Source organism: Pan troglodytes, chromosome 2 (genome assembly GCF_028858775.2).
Source record: "Pan troglodytes isolate AG18354 chromosome 2, NHGRI_mPanTro3-v2.0_pri, whole genome shotgun sequence".
Lineage (NCBI taxonomy): Eukaryota > Metazoa > Chordata > Mammalia > Primates > Hominidae > Pan > Pan troglodytes.
The window spans coordinates 13,489,034-13,509,858 of NC_086015.1; the positions used below are offsets into that span (position 1 = coordinate 13,489,034).

The 20,825-nt window shown below is 38.6% G+C and overlaps 1 protein-coding gene across 50 annotated transcripts in view; it reads left to right on the plus strand.

The window, feature by feature from the left end:
- The window catches only part of SETD5 (SET domain containing 5), an 80,708-nt gene that overhangs the window by 53,240 nt on the left and 6,643 nt on the right, over positions 1-20,825 (plus strand). For 26 of the 50 annotated variants that reach the window (XR_010155074.1, XM_063805343.1, XM_063805344.1 and 23 more), the window contains 3 exons: positions 3,103-3,232; positions 13,764-14,011; positions 19,781-20,251. Coding sequence is in view for 49 of the 50 variants with exons in the window: in XM_063805343.1 (XP_063661413.1) it covers positions 3,103-3,232; positions 13,764-14,011; positions 19,781-20,251 (849 nt within the window). In the remaining variant the exon portion in view is untranslated. Of the gene's footprint in view, positions 1-3,102; positions 3,233-13,748; positions 14,012-17,841; positions 17,899-19,780; positions 20,252-20,825 lie in introns of all 50 variants that reach the window. The other 24 variants (XM_063805323.1, XM_063805330.1, XM_024355281.3 and 21 more) reach the window with 2 other exon arrangements.

Below are 20,825 nucleotides of genomic sequence, written 5' to 3' on the forward strand. Positions count from 1 at the left end.
ATGCAGAACCTAAGAACATTTTCATTATTCAACAAAACTGTAATAAAATTCTGAAAATCCCTCAGAGTATAAGTTAATCAGATAGATAAGAAAACCCTCCATGGGATTATTTAGAACAATGTATATTTCTAATAGGCTCACTGTTTCATATCTCACTAAAGAGGTAAGGGCCTGGCCTCGTAAGTTAAAAACTTACCAGTATAGGACAAATTAAAGTTGTATCTGTATAGTTGTACTCAGATTCTTATGCTATTTATTTTTATTTTTATCATTATTATTTTGCGACTTCTGAAAAGAAGAGGAGTTCAGGTATTTGACAGAACATTTTATGATATCCCTAGAGTTTCTAAATTGAATCATAGTTTTTAAGAAGCATTTTGCATTTTTTAGTTCCTCAGTTGGTATTTTAAAAACATTTATAAGTGGCCAACAAGGCTCTCAGTAGTGTTTCACCTTGTTCTCTCTAAACTCCTCTTCTAAACACAATGTGTATAGGGCATTTGGTCTCCAGACTTCTTAGAAAAACCAGTCTGACTGATAATGAAACAGTGTGCTTTGCATTGATAATTAATATTTCATTTTATACACTGGAGCATTATTTGTAAATCTCCAAACATAGCATTGAAATTTAGTTGAACCGGGACTCGGTGAAAATCTGCTCAGTGTTCAGTACTGTACTATAAGCTTTCTTCACTTACATTATCTCACTTATCATGCATGAAATTGGGATCATTGTCCTAAATTTATATATCCAGAAGCTTTGTCTCAGAAATGTTTGGTAACTTGCCCAAAGTGAAGCAGCTAATAAGTGACACAGCCAGATTTCTTCTGGTGGGGGATAGTAGGGGTTCACAGGGTCTCACTGTTGTCCAGGCTGGAGTGCAGTGGCATCATCACAGGCTCACTGCAGCCTTGACCTCCTGGGCTGAAATGGTCCTCCTACCTCAACCTCTCGTGTAGCTGGGACCACAGGCACACCACCACGCCTGGCTAATATTCATATTTTTTGTAGCGACAGGGTTTTGCTGTGTTTCCTAGGCTGATCTCAAACTCCTGAGCGCAAGGAGTCTGCCTACCTTGGCCTCACATTCTGCTGGGATTACAGATATGAGCTACTGAGCCCAGCCTCACAGCCAAGTGTCAAGCCAGGGCTTCTGGACTCCAAAACCTGTATTGCTTCCTTGCTCTTTCGCCATAATAGCGAGACCTTTAAAATATTTATCCATCTTTGAGCCTCCCAGAAAACTGCTTTGCAATATACTTTAATAGAGGTTCAGAGAAGGGAGAAATGTTCTTTTGATTTTAACAACTTGCTGAGTAGGTGCATCTAAAATTAACTTATTATCCATGAGGTTAATTGTATCTTGTTAGATACAAACAAATGTCCATGTTCCTTTTTTATATGAGTCCTGAAATATTGTAAAATTATACAGCAGAACCTGGAGGAGTAGGTTTGATCGTATTTGCTGTGTTTCACCTCATAGCTAACCATGGTAGCATCTTTCTTCTAGAATACTCCTGTTCTGATTTTATGTTCCCTTTTTGTAGTCATCAGATCCAGAATGTAAATTATTTTACGAGTACATCTACTAGACCCTGGAAATATTAAAAAATTACTCAGATAGGAAAGCTTAGTGACCCCAAATGAGTGTTTTCTGCTTTGAAAAGAAAAACTTAAAGGTGGCTATAACAAAAGATTTTTCACTCCTGAGCCTAATTTTTCCATTATAAAATGAGTGCTTTGGACAAGATGACTTCTAAGTTCTCTTCTAAGCTTTAAGGCTATATGTATGGTTCTGACAATTCATCTTTACATCATTATTCTGTGTCTAAGATAGTTCATTCTTCGGATTTTTTATTTTGTTTTTGTGTTTGCTTTTCAGAGACCTGGTTGTATCCTAAAATGTTTACGTGATTCAAATTACCATTGAGAGCTCTTTTTTATATCCTTGTTCACTCTTCCTTCCAAGTGTTTACAGTTTCAGTTTTGCTTTCATTTGGCCAGCCACAATGACATTTGTATGATGTAAGATTTTTTTTTTTTTTTGGTAAAATTTTTGTGGATTATTTCCTAGGTTTCTAAGAGGGAAAATCTATGAGAATTGCTCTCTGGTGAAGAGAATATTTACTTACCTGTAATACATGTTCTCTAAAGGTATAAATTATAATAATTCACCTTTGCTCTTCCTATTGGGGGAGGGTCTTACTCAGAAATTGATGTTTATCAAAATTCGATCTGTCTTATGTCAGGGCAGGAGAGCCACAGAGTGGTGAGCAACCTACAACTGTATATCTTAAGAGAACACAATTACAGGTAAGAAATTTTCTGTCTTCCACAGGATACATAATCTTATTATCCTAATCTTTGCAGGTTTACTATCTGGCCTAAATTTATTTCTCGTCAGTTTATTATTCTAATCTTTACTACCAAAAACTTTTGACTGATAGGTCTTCTTTTTGACTTTTTCCCTTTTTTTTTGATTTCTACTGAAGCTCATTTCGTGATTTGCATTACTCATGCATAATGTAACCAAACTACTTGTTGGAGGGGGGAGTCCCATAGGTTATTTCATTTGAAATAAACCTTTTGGAAACGCTTTTGGTACCTGTAGTGAAGAGCTATTAATCCTCATCCAAAATCTTCCAATGAATCTTTTTTATTACCTCTTCACACGTCTCTAGCACGGGGCAGACAACTTTTAAGAGATCTTTATCTTCATTCTAGGCACTTATTTTATGTATTAGTTTTATTCTATACGATCACAGTCTCTCCTAAATAAATGTTAAGATTTCTTCCTAAGTCTTGCCATTTTACACCATCCCAAACGGTATGAAAAGTTAAATAGCAGTCATTTTTTATTGGTTTTTGTCTTTTGATGGGATCTCATTATATGTAATCCAGATTTCCTCAAGTTTGTCAGTTAAAAGGAATTGATAGGACAATGTTCCAATATGCTGAGACACAAGACAATAAAATGCTTGACTGTGTAACTGAATTAGTATGTTGAATTGTATCACTCACCAGTTGATGTACATTTAAAACAGGTGCACTAAATAGTTTTAGATAATTATTGATAATTCTCTGGTTCTTTTCAATTATAGCGCTGGATAAAACAAGCCTTAGAAGAAGGGATGACTCAAACATCATCTGTACCCCAAGAGACTAGAACTCAGCACCTATACCAAAGCAATGAGAATAGTAGCTCTTCTAGTATCTGCAAAGACAATGCAGGTACGTATCTAAAACCTTTCTGACTATATGACCAATGATTGTTTCAGGTCTGCATAAAAAATTTAAGTATGAGTATTTCTGATACAAAAAGAAATGGCGTGTTTTCTAAATAGTTACTTTACGTCTGTCTTTACAGAGGAAGAGAGAGATCTCAAGTCAGGGATCAGTTTTCCCAGGACGACAAAGAAGGACTAGACAGTGTACAGATAACAGCAGAAATGGTTATAAAAAAGGTTAGATACATTTAAAGTAGTAAGTTTAGGAAATTTATATTCATATTTATAAGATGGGGCAAGGGCAAGAAAGTGGTGGAACACTAATATTCAGGAAAGAAATAAAATTCTGAGTGATTAAGTTGGGTGGGACATGGTTGAGGGAGCAGGGGATGAATGAAATAAGTGAAATTATTATCAATTGATTGTTTTCAAAGGGGCTTGTATAATTAGCATAAAATTTTTAAAAGAACAGCCGGGCGCTGTGGCTCGCACCTGTAATCCCAGCACTTTGGGAGGCCAAGGTGGGTGGATCACCTGAGGTCAGGAGTTCGAGACCAACGTGGCCAACATGGTGAAACCCTGTCTCTACCAAAAATGCAAAAATTAGCTGGGTGTGGTGGCAGGTGCCTGTAATCCCTCTCTAAACAGGAGGCTGAGGCAGTGGAGAATCACTTGAACCCGGGAGGTGGAGGTTACAGTGAGCCAAGATCACGCCACTGCACTCCAGCCTGGGCGACAAGAATGAAACTCCGTCTCAAAAAAAAAAAAAAAAATTTTTAAGACAACGTTAAATCTAAAGTCTTTGTGCATTTTTAAACTAGATGTCAATGAAAAATCATCTGTTCCATTGGTTTTGACAGTGACTTGCAAAGGATGTAATTGAAAGCACTTGTGATATCTTAATGTATTTTGTGACAATCTTTTTACCAGTTTCTCCTGCAAATATCAGCTTAATTGAAAAGTTCTTTGTGATTTTCATAACTTTTCTCTAAATCAGTTTTTTAAATATTAGACAATCAAAATACCAAAGTAAATTAGATGCTAAAGCAACCTTTCAGGTTGCAACAAACAGAATATTTCACATTTTCATAAAAAACCCACTTCATTGTTCCTGTTTACCAACTTGCTGAATAAATGTAATGAACTTGAATTTAATTAGATAAATTTTTAGTAGCAGATATTGCAACTAAAATCAGAACTTTTCTTAAAGTTCTTACTTCATTTGGATTTTACTTCTTTTTAGATTTTATTTCAGAAAACGTGAATTGCCTTTTTTTCTTTTTTTTTTCTTTCTTTCTTTTTTTTTTTTGAGATGGAGAATCAAGCGATTCTCCCTGCCTCAGCCTCCCGAGTAACTGGGATTACAGGCGCCCGCCACCTCACCCGGCAAATTTTTATATTTTGAGTAGAGACGGGGTTTCACCATGTTGGCCAGGCTAGTCTCGAACTCCTGACCTCAGGTGATCCGCCCACCTCGGCTTCCCAAAGTGCTGGGATTACAGGCATGAGCCACCATGCCTGGCTGTGAATTGCCATTTTTTAAATTATGGATTTAGTTTATTCTTTTGTCTCTAGATTAGATTATACCTCATAAGTTACCACCTATATACCTCAGGATAATAAAATTCCAGTTATCTGAAAGATAAATTATACTGTTTATTTAAAATATTTTCTTCTAGTATTCACCAAAAATTAGGGAGATTTAGTCAAATATGAATAGTATAAAGAAATCTTGGTACGAGATTTCCATTTGTATTATTTCTTTTTTAACAGCTTTTAAGGTGTAGTAAGAATATAACTTAGCTGAAATAGACTATCATGTTTGTGTATCTATCTGGTGTGTGTGTTAATGCATGTGTATAGTTAAGATTGGGAACAGGAGATTGCATAGCAGTTCACATCCTGACTAGCAAAGGATTATAGGCAAAGTGTCTTTGTTATCACATGCCCTGGTTGGAAGGAAATTAGGATTCCTAGTCACCAGCCTTTTTTGTTATTGTTGAGCTTCTGCCCTAGTCTAACAGTGAGAAACACTCACAGGACACACCTTGCCCTTAAAAAGCAATGTAGGAAAATATTTGATTTTAAAAATCAAGCAGCAGTCAAATGCGCAAGTTATATTGCTACAAAATTAGCGTAAATTCTGAGGAATTACTTTTATTTGTTGGCTCTCTTTTGTTTTTTTCAAGAATACCAAAGAGACATTAAGAAAGGGGAAAGGATTTCTATAATAGAAAAAATCAAACAGACCTTTACTTGAAAACCAGCTGTGTCCCCTTTACTAACTATATGATGTTACTAGAAGTCTCTGAGGCTAGGCGTGGTGGCTCACACCTGTAATCCCAGCACTTTGGGAGGCCAAGGCGGGCGGATCATCTGAGGTCAGGAGTTCGAGACCAGCCTGGCCAACATGGTGAAACCCTGTCTCTACTAAAAATACAAAAATTAGCTGGGCCTGCTCACGCACCTGTAATCCCAGCTATTTGGGAGGCTGAGGCAGGAGAATTGCTTGAACCTGGAGGTGGAGGTTGCAGTGAGATGAGATTGCGCCACTCCATTCCAGCCTGGGTGACAGAGGGAGATTCTGTCTTTAAAACTTAAAAAAAAAAAAAAAAAAAAAAAAAGTCTCTGAGCCTCATTTGTAAAATGGGAATAGCAATACCTGCTTTATAGAGCTAACATTAGAATGAATAATGTATATAAAGTTCTCAATATAGTATCAGGCCCATAAGAGTAATTATTATACAGTCATTATTCTACACAGAATACTCTTTCTTGTAGAGTATTTGTGGATTAATAAATACATTAAAGATTCTGGCTGGGCATGATGGCTCACGCCTGTAATCCCAGCACTTTGGGAGGCTGAGGCGGGCAGATCACGAGGTGAAAAGATTGAGACCATCCTGGCCAACATGGTGAAATCCCATCTCTACTAAAAATACAAAAAAAATTAGCTGGGCATGGTGGCATGCACCTGTAGTCCCAGCTATTCAGGAGGCTGAGGCAGGAGGATCGCTTGAACCTGGGAGGCAGAAGTTGCAGTGAGCCAAGGTCACGCCACTGCACTCCAGCCTGGCAATAGAGTGAGACTCCGTCTCAAAAAGAAAGAAAGAAAGAGAGGGAGGGAAGAAAGAAAAGAGAAAAGAAAAGAAGAAAGAAAGAAATACATTAAATATTTTAAGTTCCTAAAAGCTGAAACTTTATAGAAATAAAAGTTATTATCAAGGTAGGGCAGGGGCATGATGTTCATTATTTGTAAATGATGTGGGTCTATTCTTAGAAGAGCCTAAGTAATCAGCTGAAAAACTTAGAATTAATAATAAGAGTTTAGGCCAGGTGTGGTGGCTCACGCCTGTAATCCCAGCACTTTGGGAGGCCGAGATGGGTGGATCACGAGGTCAGGAGTTCGAGACCATCCTTGCTAACACAGTGAAACCCCATCTCTACTAAAAATACAAAAAATTAGCTGTGCGTGGTGGTGGGCACTTGTAGTCCCGCTACTCGGGGGGCTGAGGCAGGAAAATAGCATGAACCCAGGAGGCGGAGGTTGCAGTGAGCTGAGATCGCGCCACTGCACTCCTGCCTGGGCAATAGAGTGAGACTCTGTCTCAAAAATATATATATATACTAATAATAATAAGAGTTTATTAATATCACTGGATAGAAGGATAAATATATAAAAAGTGTAAATATATTTTTAAAAATCATTTATATACCAAGAAAGTAAATGAATACCAATTTTTTTGTTCCGAAACTTAACAAAACTAAGAAACTGCCTAGGAATAACCTTAGTTGGGTATATGGAGTAAACTGTTACTGAGAAATATTTTTAAAGTCTGAGGAAATGGAAATGTCTTTTTTTTTTTTTTTTTCATGAATCATACGTGAGCCTTTGATAAATTTCATGTTCATTATGGAAAGAATATATATATGTGTATATATATATTTCTTTCTCTTTCTCTCTGTCTTTATATAGTTCCCATGAAACTGCCTTGTTTTTGGAATTTGATTAAATGATTCTGAAGTCTACCTTTAAAAAAATAAGAAAAAAATTGAAAAAATAATAATGAAGTACTTTCTCTTGAGGTGTAAGACGAGCTTCTAGTATGAAGCTAATAGTTAAATTTAGTATAATATTGATGCAAGAATGGATGTATATATGCAACAAAATAGTCAGAATAGGCCTAAATATAAATGTAAAAGTTGGTAAATTGTCATGGAATTTTTAGTTAGGAGATTGAAAAAGAATTAGATTCTAGCTGGACACGGTGGCACGTGCCTGTAACTCTCAACTACTTGGGAGGCTGAGGTAGGAGGATCACTCAAGCCCAGGAGTCAAGTTCGACCTGCGCAACACAGCAAGACCTTGTCTTCAAAAGAACTAGGTCCTTTGCCAAAGAAAATTCTAGGCACATTCAAATATATATATTTTTTTAATTCAAACTTGGGCCTGGCATGGTGACTCTCACCTGCAATTTCCAGCTCTTTGGGATGCCAAGGCAGAAGGATCACTTGAGGCCAGGAATTTGAGACCAGCCTGGGCAGCAGAGAGAGACCCACATCTCTACAAAAAATAAAAATTAGCCAGGCATGATGGTGGGTTGCCTGTAGCCTTTAGGAGGATGACTTGAGCCCAAGAATTTGAGGCTGCAGTGAGCTGTGATAATGCCACTGCGTTCCAGCCTGAATGACAGCAAGACATCTGTCTCTAAAAATGATAAAATAAATAATTCAAACTGTATTAACCATGTTTTTGTGTCTATACTGCCTCTGTATTAATAGAGGATTAATACATTGGGGAAAGGATTTGCAGTAAAACTGCCGGGGAGTAATATCCCTGCTAGCAATCTGATAAAATTTATCATGTGCATTAAAAATATTCATAATCCTTAACCTAGTAGTCGTTCATTTGTTCTGCTTGGTATCTTTCCTACAGAAATAGACAAAGAAACCAAAATTTATATATAAGGTTGGTGCAAAAGTAATTGCGTTTTTGGACCATTAATTTTAAATCACTGTAACTAGGCTCAGACACATCTTTATTAATCAAAATAGGAACCACTGCAATCAACACATTTTTGCCAATGAGAAATAAGTTTGTTTATTCCTGTAGCCTAAAAATCTATGCTTCAGGATTCGACAAGCTCTTGGAAAATATTTTCTGCATCCTGCTGGTTGTGGAAGCACCTTCCCTGTAAAAAGTTGTCAGATGCTTGAAGTGGTACCTGGTTGGCGAGAGGTCAGGTGAACATGGCGGGTGAGACAAAACTCTGTAGTCAAATTTGTTCAGCAGCTTCAAAAGTTGAATGAATTGTTTATTAGAATAATTAATTCTTAGTTATTAACAATTGCAAAAACTATAGGTTAAAAATAATCTGAATTCCAACCCCAGGAATGGTAGAATTTGTAATTTTATCTGCTTGTGCACATACTTGTAATGAAGTATCATATACTATTTATTGAAAATTTTATTTTTGATTCATTTTATCAAATTAACTCCCTCTACCCCCCAAAACAGCATAGTACCACCTTTGAATTAGATTTGTGATCTTACCTAGCACCTTGAATTTGTAAGAATATTAAAAGAATAGCCAGGTGCAGTGGCTCACGCCTGTAATCCCAGCACTTTGGGAGGCCGAGGCAGGCGGATCACGAGGTCAGGAGATCCAGACCATCCTGGCTAACATGGTGAAACCCTGTCTCTACTAAAAATACAACAACAACAAAACAAAACAAACAAACAAAAAAAACCGGGCATAGTGGCAGGCGCCTGTAATCCCAGCTACTCGCCACTGCACTCCAGCCTGGGCGACAGCGAGACTCCATCAAAAAAAAAAAAAAAAAAAGAATATTAAAAGAAGAATATACGATGACTAAGGTTCCTTCTAGGAATGTAAGGATGAGTTAATATTTGAAAATTTAATAATCATCATTTGTTAGCAGGTCAAATGGGGGAGGAGAAGTCATAACACAGTGATTTTTATCAATTTAATGATAAAATAACATACTATGATCTTTTAATATCTAGCTGAAAAATTGCCAGTTGTCATGCATCATGAAAACTAGTTAAACATCAAAATAGGCTATCAAATTATCCCACTATTACCATTATTATTTAATATAGTCTAAGTAATTGTTAGCCAAAGTAATTACACCAACCCCCTCCCCCCCCCCCAAAAAAATCAACATAAGAGATATAAGTACTGGTAAAGAGGGTTAATGTGTTATCATGTACAAATACTATTATCTACCTAGAGAGTTCATTGAAAAACTGGTAGAGATTAATAGGATAACTGGATAAAAAATAAGTATGTAAACTTTTTAAATGTTAATAACATTTAGATAACGAAGGGAGAGATACGTTTTATTCATAGTAGTAAAAAAAAAAAACTAAAGAACTCTGGAGAGTAAACTTAATTAGACATGTGGTATATATAGATGAAGAGGGACATAATATGTGAATAACAAAGATTATGCCATGTTCCTGGGTAAGAATGCTTCTCAAATTACTCCTGAATTTCATGTAACACCAATCAAAATCCTAACTTTTTTTTTTTTTTAATAGTATGAGCATGGTCATTGAATGACTTCTATAGTTCATTGCTAGACTAGCTAAAATATTTTGGAGAACTAGAATAGAATAACTGGAATTTCCCTAACAATTTTAATAAAAAGTATGCTGGTGTTGATTCAGTATTGGACAATAAGTGGAAAGAATAACATTCGGAAATAAACATTCAGAAGATAAGCCCAGTATATGTAAGAATCTAATAAGATAAATATATTTCAAATTAATAGGGAAATTATAGTTATTCTACATTTACAGAAGATTTTGGAAGAAGGTGCTGGCTATTTGTTATGGGGAAAGGATGGATTAATTGCTACCCCATACTTAAGTATGTTCTTTTTTCCTTTTTTGTAATGGCAGTTTGTCAGTGTGAAATAAAATGTTCTTTTTTAATTAAAATCTAAATTAAAAATTAAACATGGAGACAAAAGGAAAATAGTCTGGCATTTTTACAGTCTCAGGGTGGGTTAGCAAAGACATGATATCAGAAGCAGAAAATAAAGTGATCCGTTTGACTAAATAGAAACAAAACATATAGCAGAGACTTGTAAATAAAATTGAAGGCAATCAGTAAACTGGGAAAATACATTTGTAATTTTATTGACAAGGGGTCAACATTCTTACTATTTAAAGAGCCCTTACAGATGAAGAAAAAGACCCCAACACCTCAGTAGAATGCAGGCTGAAGAACATGAGCCAGCAGTTCTCACAGGACTAAATATAAACTACACATATGTAGATATTCTTTTGATTTAATAATCCTACATGTAGCCATTTGTTCTAATAGCAAAAAATGAAAAAAAAGTTGGTTAAATTTTGATAATACTAATGTTGTGCAGTCATTAAACCTGAACTGTAGATTTCTATTCATTGTCATAAAATGTTGACCATGTATTTCTGAGTGAAAATAGTTACTGAGTAGTTTAGGTAAGGCAAGAGTCAGTGAAGCAATGTCTCGATAAAAATTTACCAGGATATTAGCATGCGTTTATTTGTGGATATGATTTTCAGGTTGTGTATGTGTTTGTATAACCTTGTTAATTTTTTGAGTAAAGGTGAAAAATAATAATAATAAAAGATGGATAGATTTGACCACATAAAATTTGGAAACTATATATGCAGGAAAAAGAGAAAAAGTAGGCAAATGACTTGGCTTTCTTTGGCCTGTAAACTTCTTAAGGGCAGACATCAGGTCTCTTGTTGAATACAGTATCATAATAAGTACTCAGTAAATATATGTTGAATGAATGCCTTGTACATTGATTTGCACGTGGCAGATTTCACCTGTATCTTATAACTCCTTTCTACAACTAACTTCATCACTTAACATAATTGACTTTGATAGTTATAGTGTTGGACCTAGCAGTACAGAGATCTGTAAGATTCCATTGTTTAAGACCCTTGAAATATTAAATATATAAAAGTTATTCCGAATATAAGCCATGAATTACATGTTTGTTTCTGTTTTATACCTAGGCACTTTTTAAAAGGAGGAAAGAAAATTTAGTATCTGGAACAAAAGGAAGATGTGAATATACTTCCAATCTAGGAATATTAAAAATTCTGAGATATCAGAAAGGAAAAATATGCATCTTCAATAATTTTTTGCATTTATTCTTCCCTCTTCATCTAAACATCTCCTACCCTAGTTTAGCGCCTCATAATTCTTTGCTAACTACTGTGTTAACTCCAGATGGTTTCCCAGTTACTAGTCTCATACTGACCATTGTTTCCAGATAATCTTCCTGGCCCAAAAATTTTCCTTGAAGGCCTGGAATAAATGTCACTCCTTCCATCCACCAAGCCTTTGGGATATACTTTAACCTATTGATTAAGAATATAGATAGATGGAGCCAGGCGCGGTGGATCACGCCTGTAATCCCAGCACTTTGGGAGGCCGAGGCGGGTGGATCACGAGGTCAAGAGATCAAGACCATCCTGGCCAACATGGTGAAACCTCGTCTCTACTAAAAATACAAAAAATTAGCCAGGCATGGTAGCGAGCACCTGTAGTCCCAGCTACTCGGGAGGCTGAGGCAGGAGAATGGTGTGAACCTGGGAGGCGGAGCTTGCAGTGAGCCGAGATCGTGCCGCTGCACTCCAGCCTAGGTGACAGAGCAAGAGTCCGTCTCAAAAAAAAAAAAGAATATAGATAGATGGGGCCAGGCACGGTGGCTCACGCCTGTAATCCCAACACTTTGGGAGGCTCAGGTGGGTGGATCACTTGAGGTCAGGAATTCAAGGCCAACATGGTGAAACCCTGTCTCTACTAAAAATACAAAAATTAAGAATGTAGATACATGGGAGCAAGAATACCTGTTTTGTCTCTCTCCACACATCAAGTTTCTCACCATTAATATGGGGATGATAATAATAGTGCTCGATTTATAGAGTTGTTAAAATTAGATATTTCACAATAAAGCACATGGCATAGTCTGTGGTATATAATAATCATTTAGAAAATACAGCTTTTTTTTTTTTAACTAACACATAGCAATATGTGTTACCTTTCTTGATCATGCTAATACTAATGTGTTCACTTTTTTTGTTGTGTCGTTTTGTTTTGTTTTGTTTTGTTTTGAGACAGTCTCCTCCCTCTGTCAACCAGGCTAGTGTACAGTGGTGCAGTCTCAACTCGCTGCAACCTCTGCCTCCTGGGTTCAAGTGATTCTTGTGCATCCACCTCCTGAGTAACTGGAACTACAGGCATCCACCACCACTCCTGCTTAATCTTTTTTGTGTATTTAGTAGAGACAGGGTTTTGCCATATTGGCCAGGCTGGTCTCAAACTCCTGGCTTAAGTGATCTGCCTGCCTCAGCCTCCCAAAGTGCTGGGATTATAGGCATGAGCCACCACACCTGGCCCTGTTTCTATTTCTTACACATTTTAAGCCTCTTGAAAATAGAATGTATGATGACCATTTTTCCCTTCATACCTAGTTCAGTAATCAGTAGGTATTAAATATATATCTTTTTAACTGTAAATGAATAAAACTGTATTTTTATTCTGAGAATCAAGTGAGAAAGGTGCTTTGACCTAAATGGTCACTAAAATATTTAGTGTAGCAACTTGCTTTTTAAGTGGATCTAAGAAGTATAGAAAATAGGATTATTCTAGTCAAAAAAAAGAATGTGAACCTAATTTTTTAATGGTTGGGGGAAGTTTTTGTAGAAATCATTTCATGCTTTTTAGGTAGAAAAGGGGCTAGACATGGATCAAGGAATCATATAAGAATAGAAAGAGCTTCTGAAAAGGGACACACATATATAAGAGATGGTGAAAGGAATTTGGATTTAGCATCCCAGTACCTTTAGTTGGTGATATAGCAGTTTAGTAGAGGGTAACTGTAACACAGTAACAAAGACTTTTCAGAAACTCAATGTAAAAGAAAGAACTGTAGCAGTGGCTCACACCTGTAATCCCAACACTTGGGGCGTCTAAGGCGGGCAGATCACCTGAAGTCAGGAGTTGAAGACCAGCCTGGCAAACGTGGTGAAATGCCATCTCTACTAAAAATACAAAAATTAGCCAGGTGTAGTGGTGCATGCCTGTAATCCCAGCTACTCGGGAGGCTGAGGCAGGTGAATCGCTTGAACCCGGGAGACGGAGGTTGCAGTGAGCTAAGTAAATGCCATTGCACTCCAGCCTTAGCGACAGAGCAAGGCTCCGTCTCATAAATAAATGAATAAATGAAAGAATTTTATATTTTGCACTGGTAGAAATTAAATTAGAGATCAGTCACATTTGATTTACCTGGAGTTTGGGAGATAGAATGTTTTCAGAGTTATTTTAAGCATGGTAATCAAAGAGTTTCTTTGGGATTTTGGTTGGATTGGAGGAGATAACTTAATGGGATGAGGCAGAAAACAGTTAAGAGCCATTGTAGATTACAGATTAATGGCTTTACTGTAGAGCCTTAAATTAATCTGTGGTTTCAAACTCTCATCCAAGCTTTGTGTTTCACAGACTTGTTGAGCCCATTAAAGAAATGGAAGTCTCGCTATCTGATGGAGCAGAATGTCACCAAGTTACTTCGGCCTCTGTCTCCAGTCACACCACCCCCTCCCAATTCAGGCTCAAAGAGTCCCCAGCTGGCCACACCTGGCTCATCTCACCCAGGAGAAGAGGAGTGTCGAAATGGATACAGCCTCATGTTTTCACCAGTCACATCTCTTACTACTGCTAGTCGCTGCAACACTCCTCTGCAGTTTGAGGTGATTTGGGTTTGGTTGCTGGGAGTGCTGGATATGAAAATCATCATTTGTACCTTCTCATTTCAAATATAATACCATTCCAAATGTTTCTTTACTGTCTTTCTTCCCCATCTCAGTAAGAGAATGGGAAACCTCAGGGTCATTGTGGCCTGTTACCTGGTAGCCTCTCATCTTGGCAGCCCCTATACTTTCCAAAATAGGCATACTGCTACCACAAATCCCATTCATGTATCTTTTGCATGCAGTCCATCAATCTCCATAAGTTTAGGTAGTAAGCATGCTAGATCTCCATCGTTATCTTTACTGTATACTTTGGTCAAAATAGGCCTCTAGCTGCCTGTAGTATCTGTTAGTAACACTAGCCTGAGAACACAGATGATATTGATTGATTGTGTCTTCGTTTCTAGGCCTTTAAATAAGTGAAGTGTCTTTCCCAGGTTGTTTGGTATTTTCATTGTGGCCTTAGCAGAGATTTAGAAAACATTGGGGTATGGCTTATGGCGAATGTGGGTTTTTTCCACTCCAGGTTACTTTCCCTCTTTGTTATAATGTCTTAGGAATCAGAAGTAGACAAGAGGCTAGCAACATGTATTCATGAGACAAATTTATTACCTTCACTGTTGGATTAAGTTAGAAATGTCTGCCTCAGCTGTTTCAAAAAGTAATCTTGAATCACTTTAGTGTTCAGGTTTGGGTGACAGCAGGTTTCAATAGAATCCATGTATACTTTTTTAAAACACTTCATCTATTGCATGTTACTTTGATTTGTAATTAAAATGGACACTGTCTCTTTTTTCCTTCTCAGAAAAATTTGTTCTGACCACTAAACACACTCTGCTGCTCTGCCCCCTTGTTTGCACTTCTCCAGATGTGTTTTTTGAGAAAGGTGAACATTTTAACCAATCTTACGTTTCCTATTCAGCTTTTCCAAGTATGAGGATTCAGAATACTTCGATTTTTTGAGTAACTAAGAGGTAGCTAGCAACATTGAAAGCAGAACTGTATTCTTTCTTACCCTAGACCTCTACTTTTGGAGCAGACCTCTTTCTGGGTGAGGGAAAAAACCTCCTGGTTACATATCAGTTATCTAGGGAAATTACTCTTTACCAGATTCTTTATGAAATTCTTTCAGCCAGATAATAAAGCAGCTGATTCAGGCCTTTCTAACTTGACTTTGTCTACTTGCAATTGACTTTGCAGTTCGCACCTAGAGCTTTATAGTAAGGTATCATGAGAGGAATTCTCCCTGGAGGGCATAAGATTATAGGAATAGAGTGTCATACTTTATCAATACAGGTTTTATTATAAATGTGGAATTATGAAAATTAGAAGGAGGCCGGGCGCAGTGGCTCACGCCTATAATCCCAGCACTTTGGGAGGCTGAGGCGGGCGGATCACGAGGTCAGGAGATCAAGACCATCCTGGCTAACGTGGTGAAACCCCGTCTCTACTAAAAATACAAAATATTAGCCGGGCGTGGTAGTGGGCGCCTGTAGTCCCAGCTACTCGGGAGGCTGAGGCAGGAGAATGGCGTGAACCCGGGAGGCGGAGCTGGCAGTGAGCCGAGATCGCGCCATTGCACTCCAGCCTGGGCAACAGAGCAAGACTCCGTCTCAAAAAAAAAAAAAAAAAAAAAGAAAATCAGAAGGTAAGTCACTTTGCAAAACAAGCGGGTTCAGTACTCAGTGTGTTGCTTATCCCTTGTAGCATTTGGGATAACTATTAAACACTGCAAATATAAAGTGGTTTTGGTTTGGTTTTGTTTTGTTTTTTTTAATTGGTGATCATTTTAACAATACAGTCCATGCATAATGTTAGAATACCAGGAGGGAAGGAAAATATTAAATAGTAAAAGGTCCAAGGCATGGTTTCACTTGCAATTTAAGGAAATTTTACCTTTCTCATCAATAATAGAACAGATTTCACCACCCTGACCCATTCTAATCACCATTTTAATGGCCATACTCTTTGCTGTATTCTAGTACAGAGAGGTGGGGAGCCTTTTTTGTAGCAAAGGCTGTGACACATTGTGAAATATCAAAAAGGTGTTACGTATAAAGACCAGCTTAGGCTGGGCATGGTGGCTCACACCTATAATCACAGTGCTTTGGAAGGCTGAGGCAGGAGGATTGCTTGAGGCCAGGAGTTTGAGACCAGCCTGGGTAACATCGTGAGACCACATTTCTGCAAAAATAAAATACAAAACTTAGCCAGGTGTAGTGGCATATACCTGTAGTCCCAGCTACCTGGGAGGCTGAAGCAGGAAGATCACTTAAGACCAGGAGTTTAAGACTGCAGTGAGCCATTATTGTGCCACTACATGCCAGCCTGGGCAACAGTGAGATCCCATCTCTAAAAATAATTTAAAGACCAGCTTAGGCCAGGTACAGTGGCACACACCTGTAATCCCAGCTACTCGGGAGGCCAAGGCAAAGGAATTGCTTGAGCCTGGGAGGTTGCAGGGAGCCAAGATTGCGCCACTGCATTCCACATTCCAGCCTGGGCAACAGAGGGAGACTCTTTCTCAAAGAAAAAAAAAAAAAAAAACAACCTTACTAGATTAGTTTGGGGAAGGATATTTTTGAAAAGGAAAAAAGTATTCAGGAAAATGGTGAGAAGTCTTAAGTGCTAAGGGGAAGAAGGTAAGAAGATAAACAGTGGAAGAGAACAAGATCTTCAGGAGGGGAAAGCATCTAGAAAGAAGAGTGGAAGCAACATTGGGAGGACAAGCTTAGTTAGCCTCTCCTTTCTACCAGCATAACCCTCCCCTCCTATTCTTGCCCTGAGAGCCATACTCCACCCGCCATTTCACACATACGTGCACCTAGATGTACACCACCCACTGTCCATGCCAAGTAAAATTCACAGCCAAAACCCTGCTTTGCTGAAGCAGCCTCATTTCCCCTACCTCAGCATATGCCTGCCACCTAGGCCACAGTTATTCAGAGTCTACATTAGGCACCCTCTCCTTACCTCAGCCCTAGCACCCCTGAGTCGTTGTCACGCTACCACCATCACTCTCTTCACGTGTTCCCATTTACATCTTTCCATTAAGCACTCACTGCTCAGTCTCTGTTATGGGACTGCTGCCTCACCTGAAAGTCCCAAGGTAAAGTCCTACCCTCTGTAGGATACAGGGACCTAAGTATACACATACATGCTTTTTCTGCTCTGTTGCCAAAAGTACAATGGATTTTACAAAATAACATTAATAGGGGTGGCTCAGGTCTAATTAGATTATGCCAAGAACCAACTCTAGCCTGTGAGCTAGGGATTCCTGTAACTGTCATTCAAGAGGAACTGGCCATCTCCCTAACCATGTCAGCCCCCAGCACACTAATGTCTCCCCCTGGATAGCACTGGGAGGGCCTGAGGCATATAAGAGAATAAAGAAATGTGACAAGCAGAAGAGGCATTGGGTGAAGGAACAAGGTCCATGTAAGGAGGAATAAGGGGTAGGGTGCTCCTCAATAACAAATACTGTAGGTTGCTAAACTGTCATCTAAAATACAAAGACGTATAACACTAAAATTTCACCAGCCTAACTCTTTCCTTGTATGTGCTTGAGATGTTTACTTACAGCATGAAACATTATAACCAATTTATCCTTAAATGCTTTCAGAGATACCAGGAAGCATTTTAACAAGTCATTCTGTCCATTGAGATGAGTTCTGCAGTTAAATATTTCCCCTATGCATTCTTATTCAACTTCCCCGCCCCCGAAAAAAGTTGTGGCTAACATCTATGCTTGCTTTTATTTTTTGTTTGTTTTGTTTTGCTTCTTGACTTCGAGTAGATGAATAATAACAAGATGCTTTTCCCTCCTCTAGAACATATCCTCCCCTGAGAGTTCCCCTGCGCATAGGCCCGAGTCCCTGTCACCCGAGGTAGTTATCACACCATCTCAATCACACTTGGAGGCTGAGAGTGAGTGTTCATGAATGTGTTCCTGAGTGTGTGGGGAGGGCTGGGGATCTGAGTCAGTGGGGTGATGGGCTGGAGGGCGGCCACTCAGTCACAGTAAGTTGAATGAGTCTTCCTGTGTGACTGTGACTACACAGGACTGTCAATGTAGATGGAGGAAAATGAAGGTAGGAGTGTGTTTGTGTGTGTGTGTGTTGTGTGTGTGTTTGGTGGGGTTGGTTTTTGCCGTTTGGGGGAGGGGGTGGCTGGAGTTCTATTAAAGAATAGAATCTAGAAGTCAAGATACTGATATGTGGTAGGAGCCTTGTTAAAGAAAGGCTAATAAATCAGGAAAGTTGAGTCAAAAGTTGTAAGAGCTGTTTTTTGAGTTGGGTGGTGACTTATGCCTTGTTCTAGGGTTAATCTAACAGCTCTGTAAACCAGATGTTTTGGCCTTTGGTTGATAGATTGAGCAGCTTCTTCAGGAAGGGAAAGTCATTCTGTCTTTCAGCTTTCCTACATTTTCTCTGCAGCTCCTTACTGGGTGCACAAGGAAACCAAGTGAGTCCCTGGCTTTCTGTCACAGGCCACCATTCTGCAATGGTTAGGATATGGTTGCTATACAAGTGTTATCTCTTAGGATATCAGTAGAGTGGTTTTCTCACAAACCCTACTGCTGTGGATATGTCAAACTCAGATTTTAGTGCTAGAGTTTCTATTATAAGCTTTCAGATGTAGTAACATTAACTCTGAATCTATTAATACATGGGACCTTTTTTCTCTTGAAGAGAAAGTTAGAGTCTCTCAGAAATAGTCAACTGAACTTTAACCCTATCCCCTTCCAATAAAAAATTAGGGCATAATTCAGTGACAGTCTACTAAGTTCTGAATCACTAGTAGTTCACAGGTTAATATGAAACTGAAAAAGGTTGTATTCCACTAGTATATTAGAGATTTTCTTGGTGTTTTGACTCTAGCTTGTTAGGAAAGTAAAGCTCTCTCTCCTCAGTTGTTAAAGATTCTAAGATAACATAATTTGAAGACTGATATGGTATGGTATCTGGTTTTCTGGTACCATTCTTTGTCGGTTAGCTGTAGTTGACCTAGTGTTGGAAGTTTGGAGGTTATGATAACCAAATAGTAGGTGGGGTTTATTTTTGGTACATTTCAGCATTTCAGAATCTGCAGTGATGAGCATTAGTGGTCTTGTGGTATGTTGACGTACATTAGAGGATAAAGAAAGAAGAATTGAGTGGCCAGAAAGTTGTATGAGAAACACAGCTTCTTTAACAGTGAAAGTGAGTGAAGAACTGGTTGGTTGATGTCTTTAATGCCATCCTCCTTTACTGAACCAGTAACTTAAGTACTTGCCTTTCCGTCTACCTTCTCCTTCCTCCACCTTTTTCCCTTCCCCCCACCTTCCATCAATATTAATTTAGAAATTGATAACCCCGGAAGCTAGTTATCTTAAGACACCAGTCTCATCTTTGTTTTGTGCATGGGGCTAAGGTAAATTCCTAATTATACCACTTGTCCCTTAGTGTAGTACAAGCTGACTCAGCAACCTGATGAAAGGCTAAGCAGGCAAAATAGTCACATTTAGCCAATTACCTAATTCTAACTTTCCCAGTATTTCCCATCCAGAAAGACTTGAAAGCAATTTTGGAAAGGCCAGGATTCTTTAGTACTCTGGCCCATGTACACTGTTGCTACGTGGGACTTTTACAGAATATAATGGCTTTATCTGCTCTACTTCCGTCCCTCTTATCTTTCCCTGTTCACCTGTGTCCCTCTCCCCTCCTTTCTGCCCTTTGACTTTTTCCTTTCTCCCCTACCCCATGTCTCCGTTGATTTTTATTCTTTCAGCTTTGTCACCGAAAAGACCTGGATTTGGCAAAAGTAGGATACCTTGACTCCAACACTAACAGCTGTGCTGATAGACCTTCCCTACTCAACTCAGGTCATTCTGACCTGGCTCCTCATCCCTCCCTCGGACCCACTTCTGAGACTGGTTTCCCAAGCAGAAGTGGAGATGGACATCAGACCCTCGTGAGAAACTCAGACCAGGCATTTCGGACAGAGTTCAACTTGATGTATGCCTACTCCCCTTTGAACGCTATGCCTCGAGCAGATGGACTGTATCGAGGATCTCCTCTAGTGGGGGATAGGAAGTCTTTACATTTGGATGGGGGATATTGTTCCCCTGCAGAAGGATTTTCCAGCAGATATGAACATGGCTTAATGAAAGACCTCTCTCGTGGATCCTTGTCACCTGGTGGTGAAAGGGCCTGTGAAGGAGTCCCATCTGCCCCCCAGAACCCACCACAGAGGAAAAAAGTAAGTGTTTCATGTTATATCGGTGAACTTTTCAAGAATGTTAACCAAGTAATTTAGTAGATATTCATAAGTTTCTGCTATGTGTTCCGCACTACTCTCAGACAAGTGAGACATAGTCTCTGCCAAATCCAGTGAAAGACAGGCTGTTTTAGTACAACTTGGTGAGTGTTGTAAATATTCAGCAAATGTAAATGCCTGTATGTGCCATATACTTGCTAGGCAATTGAGAGGTTAGAACAGTGAAAAAGAAATTTTACCTATTATTTAGTGTGTCCCAAGTTCGAGGCACTGTATTAAGCTCTTTAAATGTGTTTTATCCTCACAGTAAGCCTGTAAGATAGGCAATTTTCCATTTTGCACATGAGGAAACTAAGGCAAGTTGAGTAACTTTCCCGTGGTCACACAGCTAGTAAATGGAAGGACCAGGATACTACCCAGTTTGAGAGAGAAGGCTGGAGTGAGAGGCGGCAGGTTACTGATTTAACTGAATCTCAAACAATAAGTAGGAGTCAGCCAACCAACAATTGAGGGTGAGGTATATTACAGTAGAGGGAGTAGAACAGGTAATTAGGTG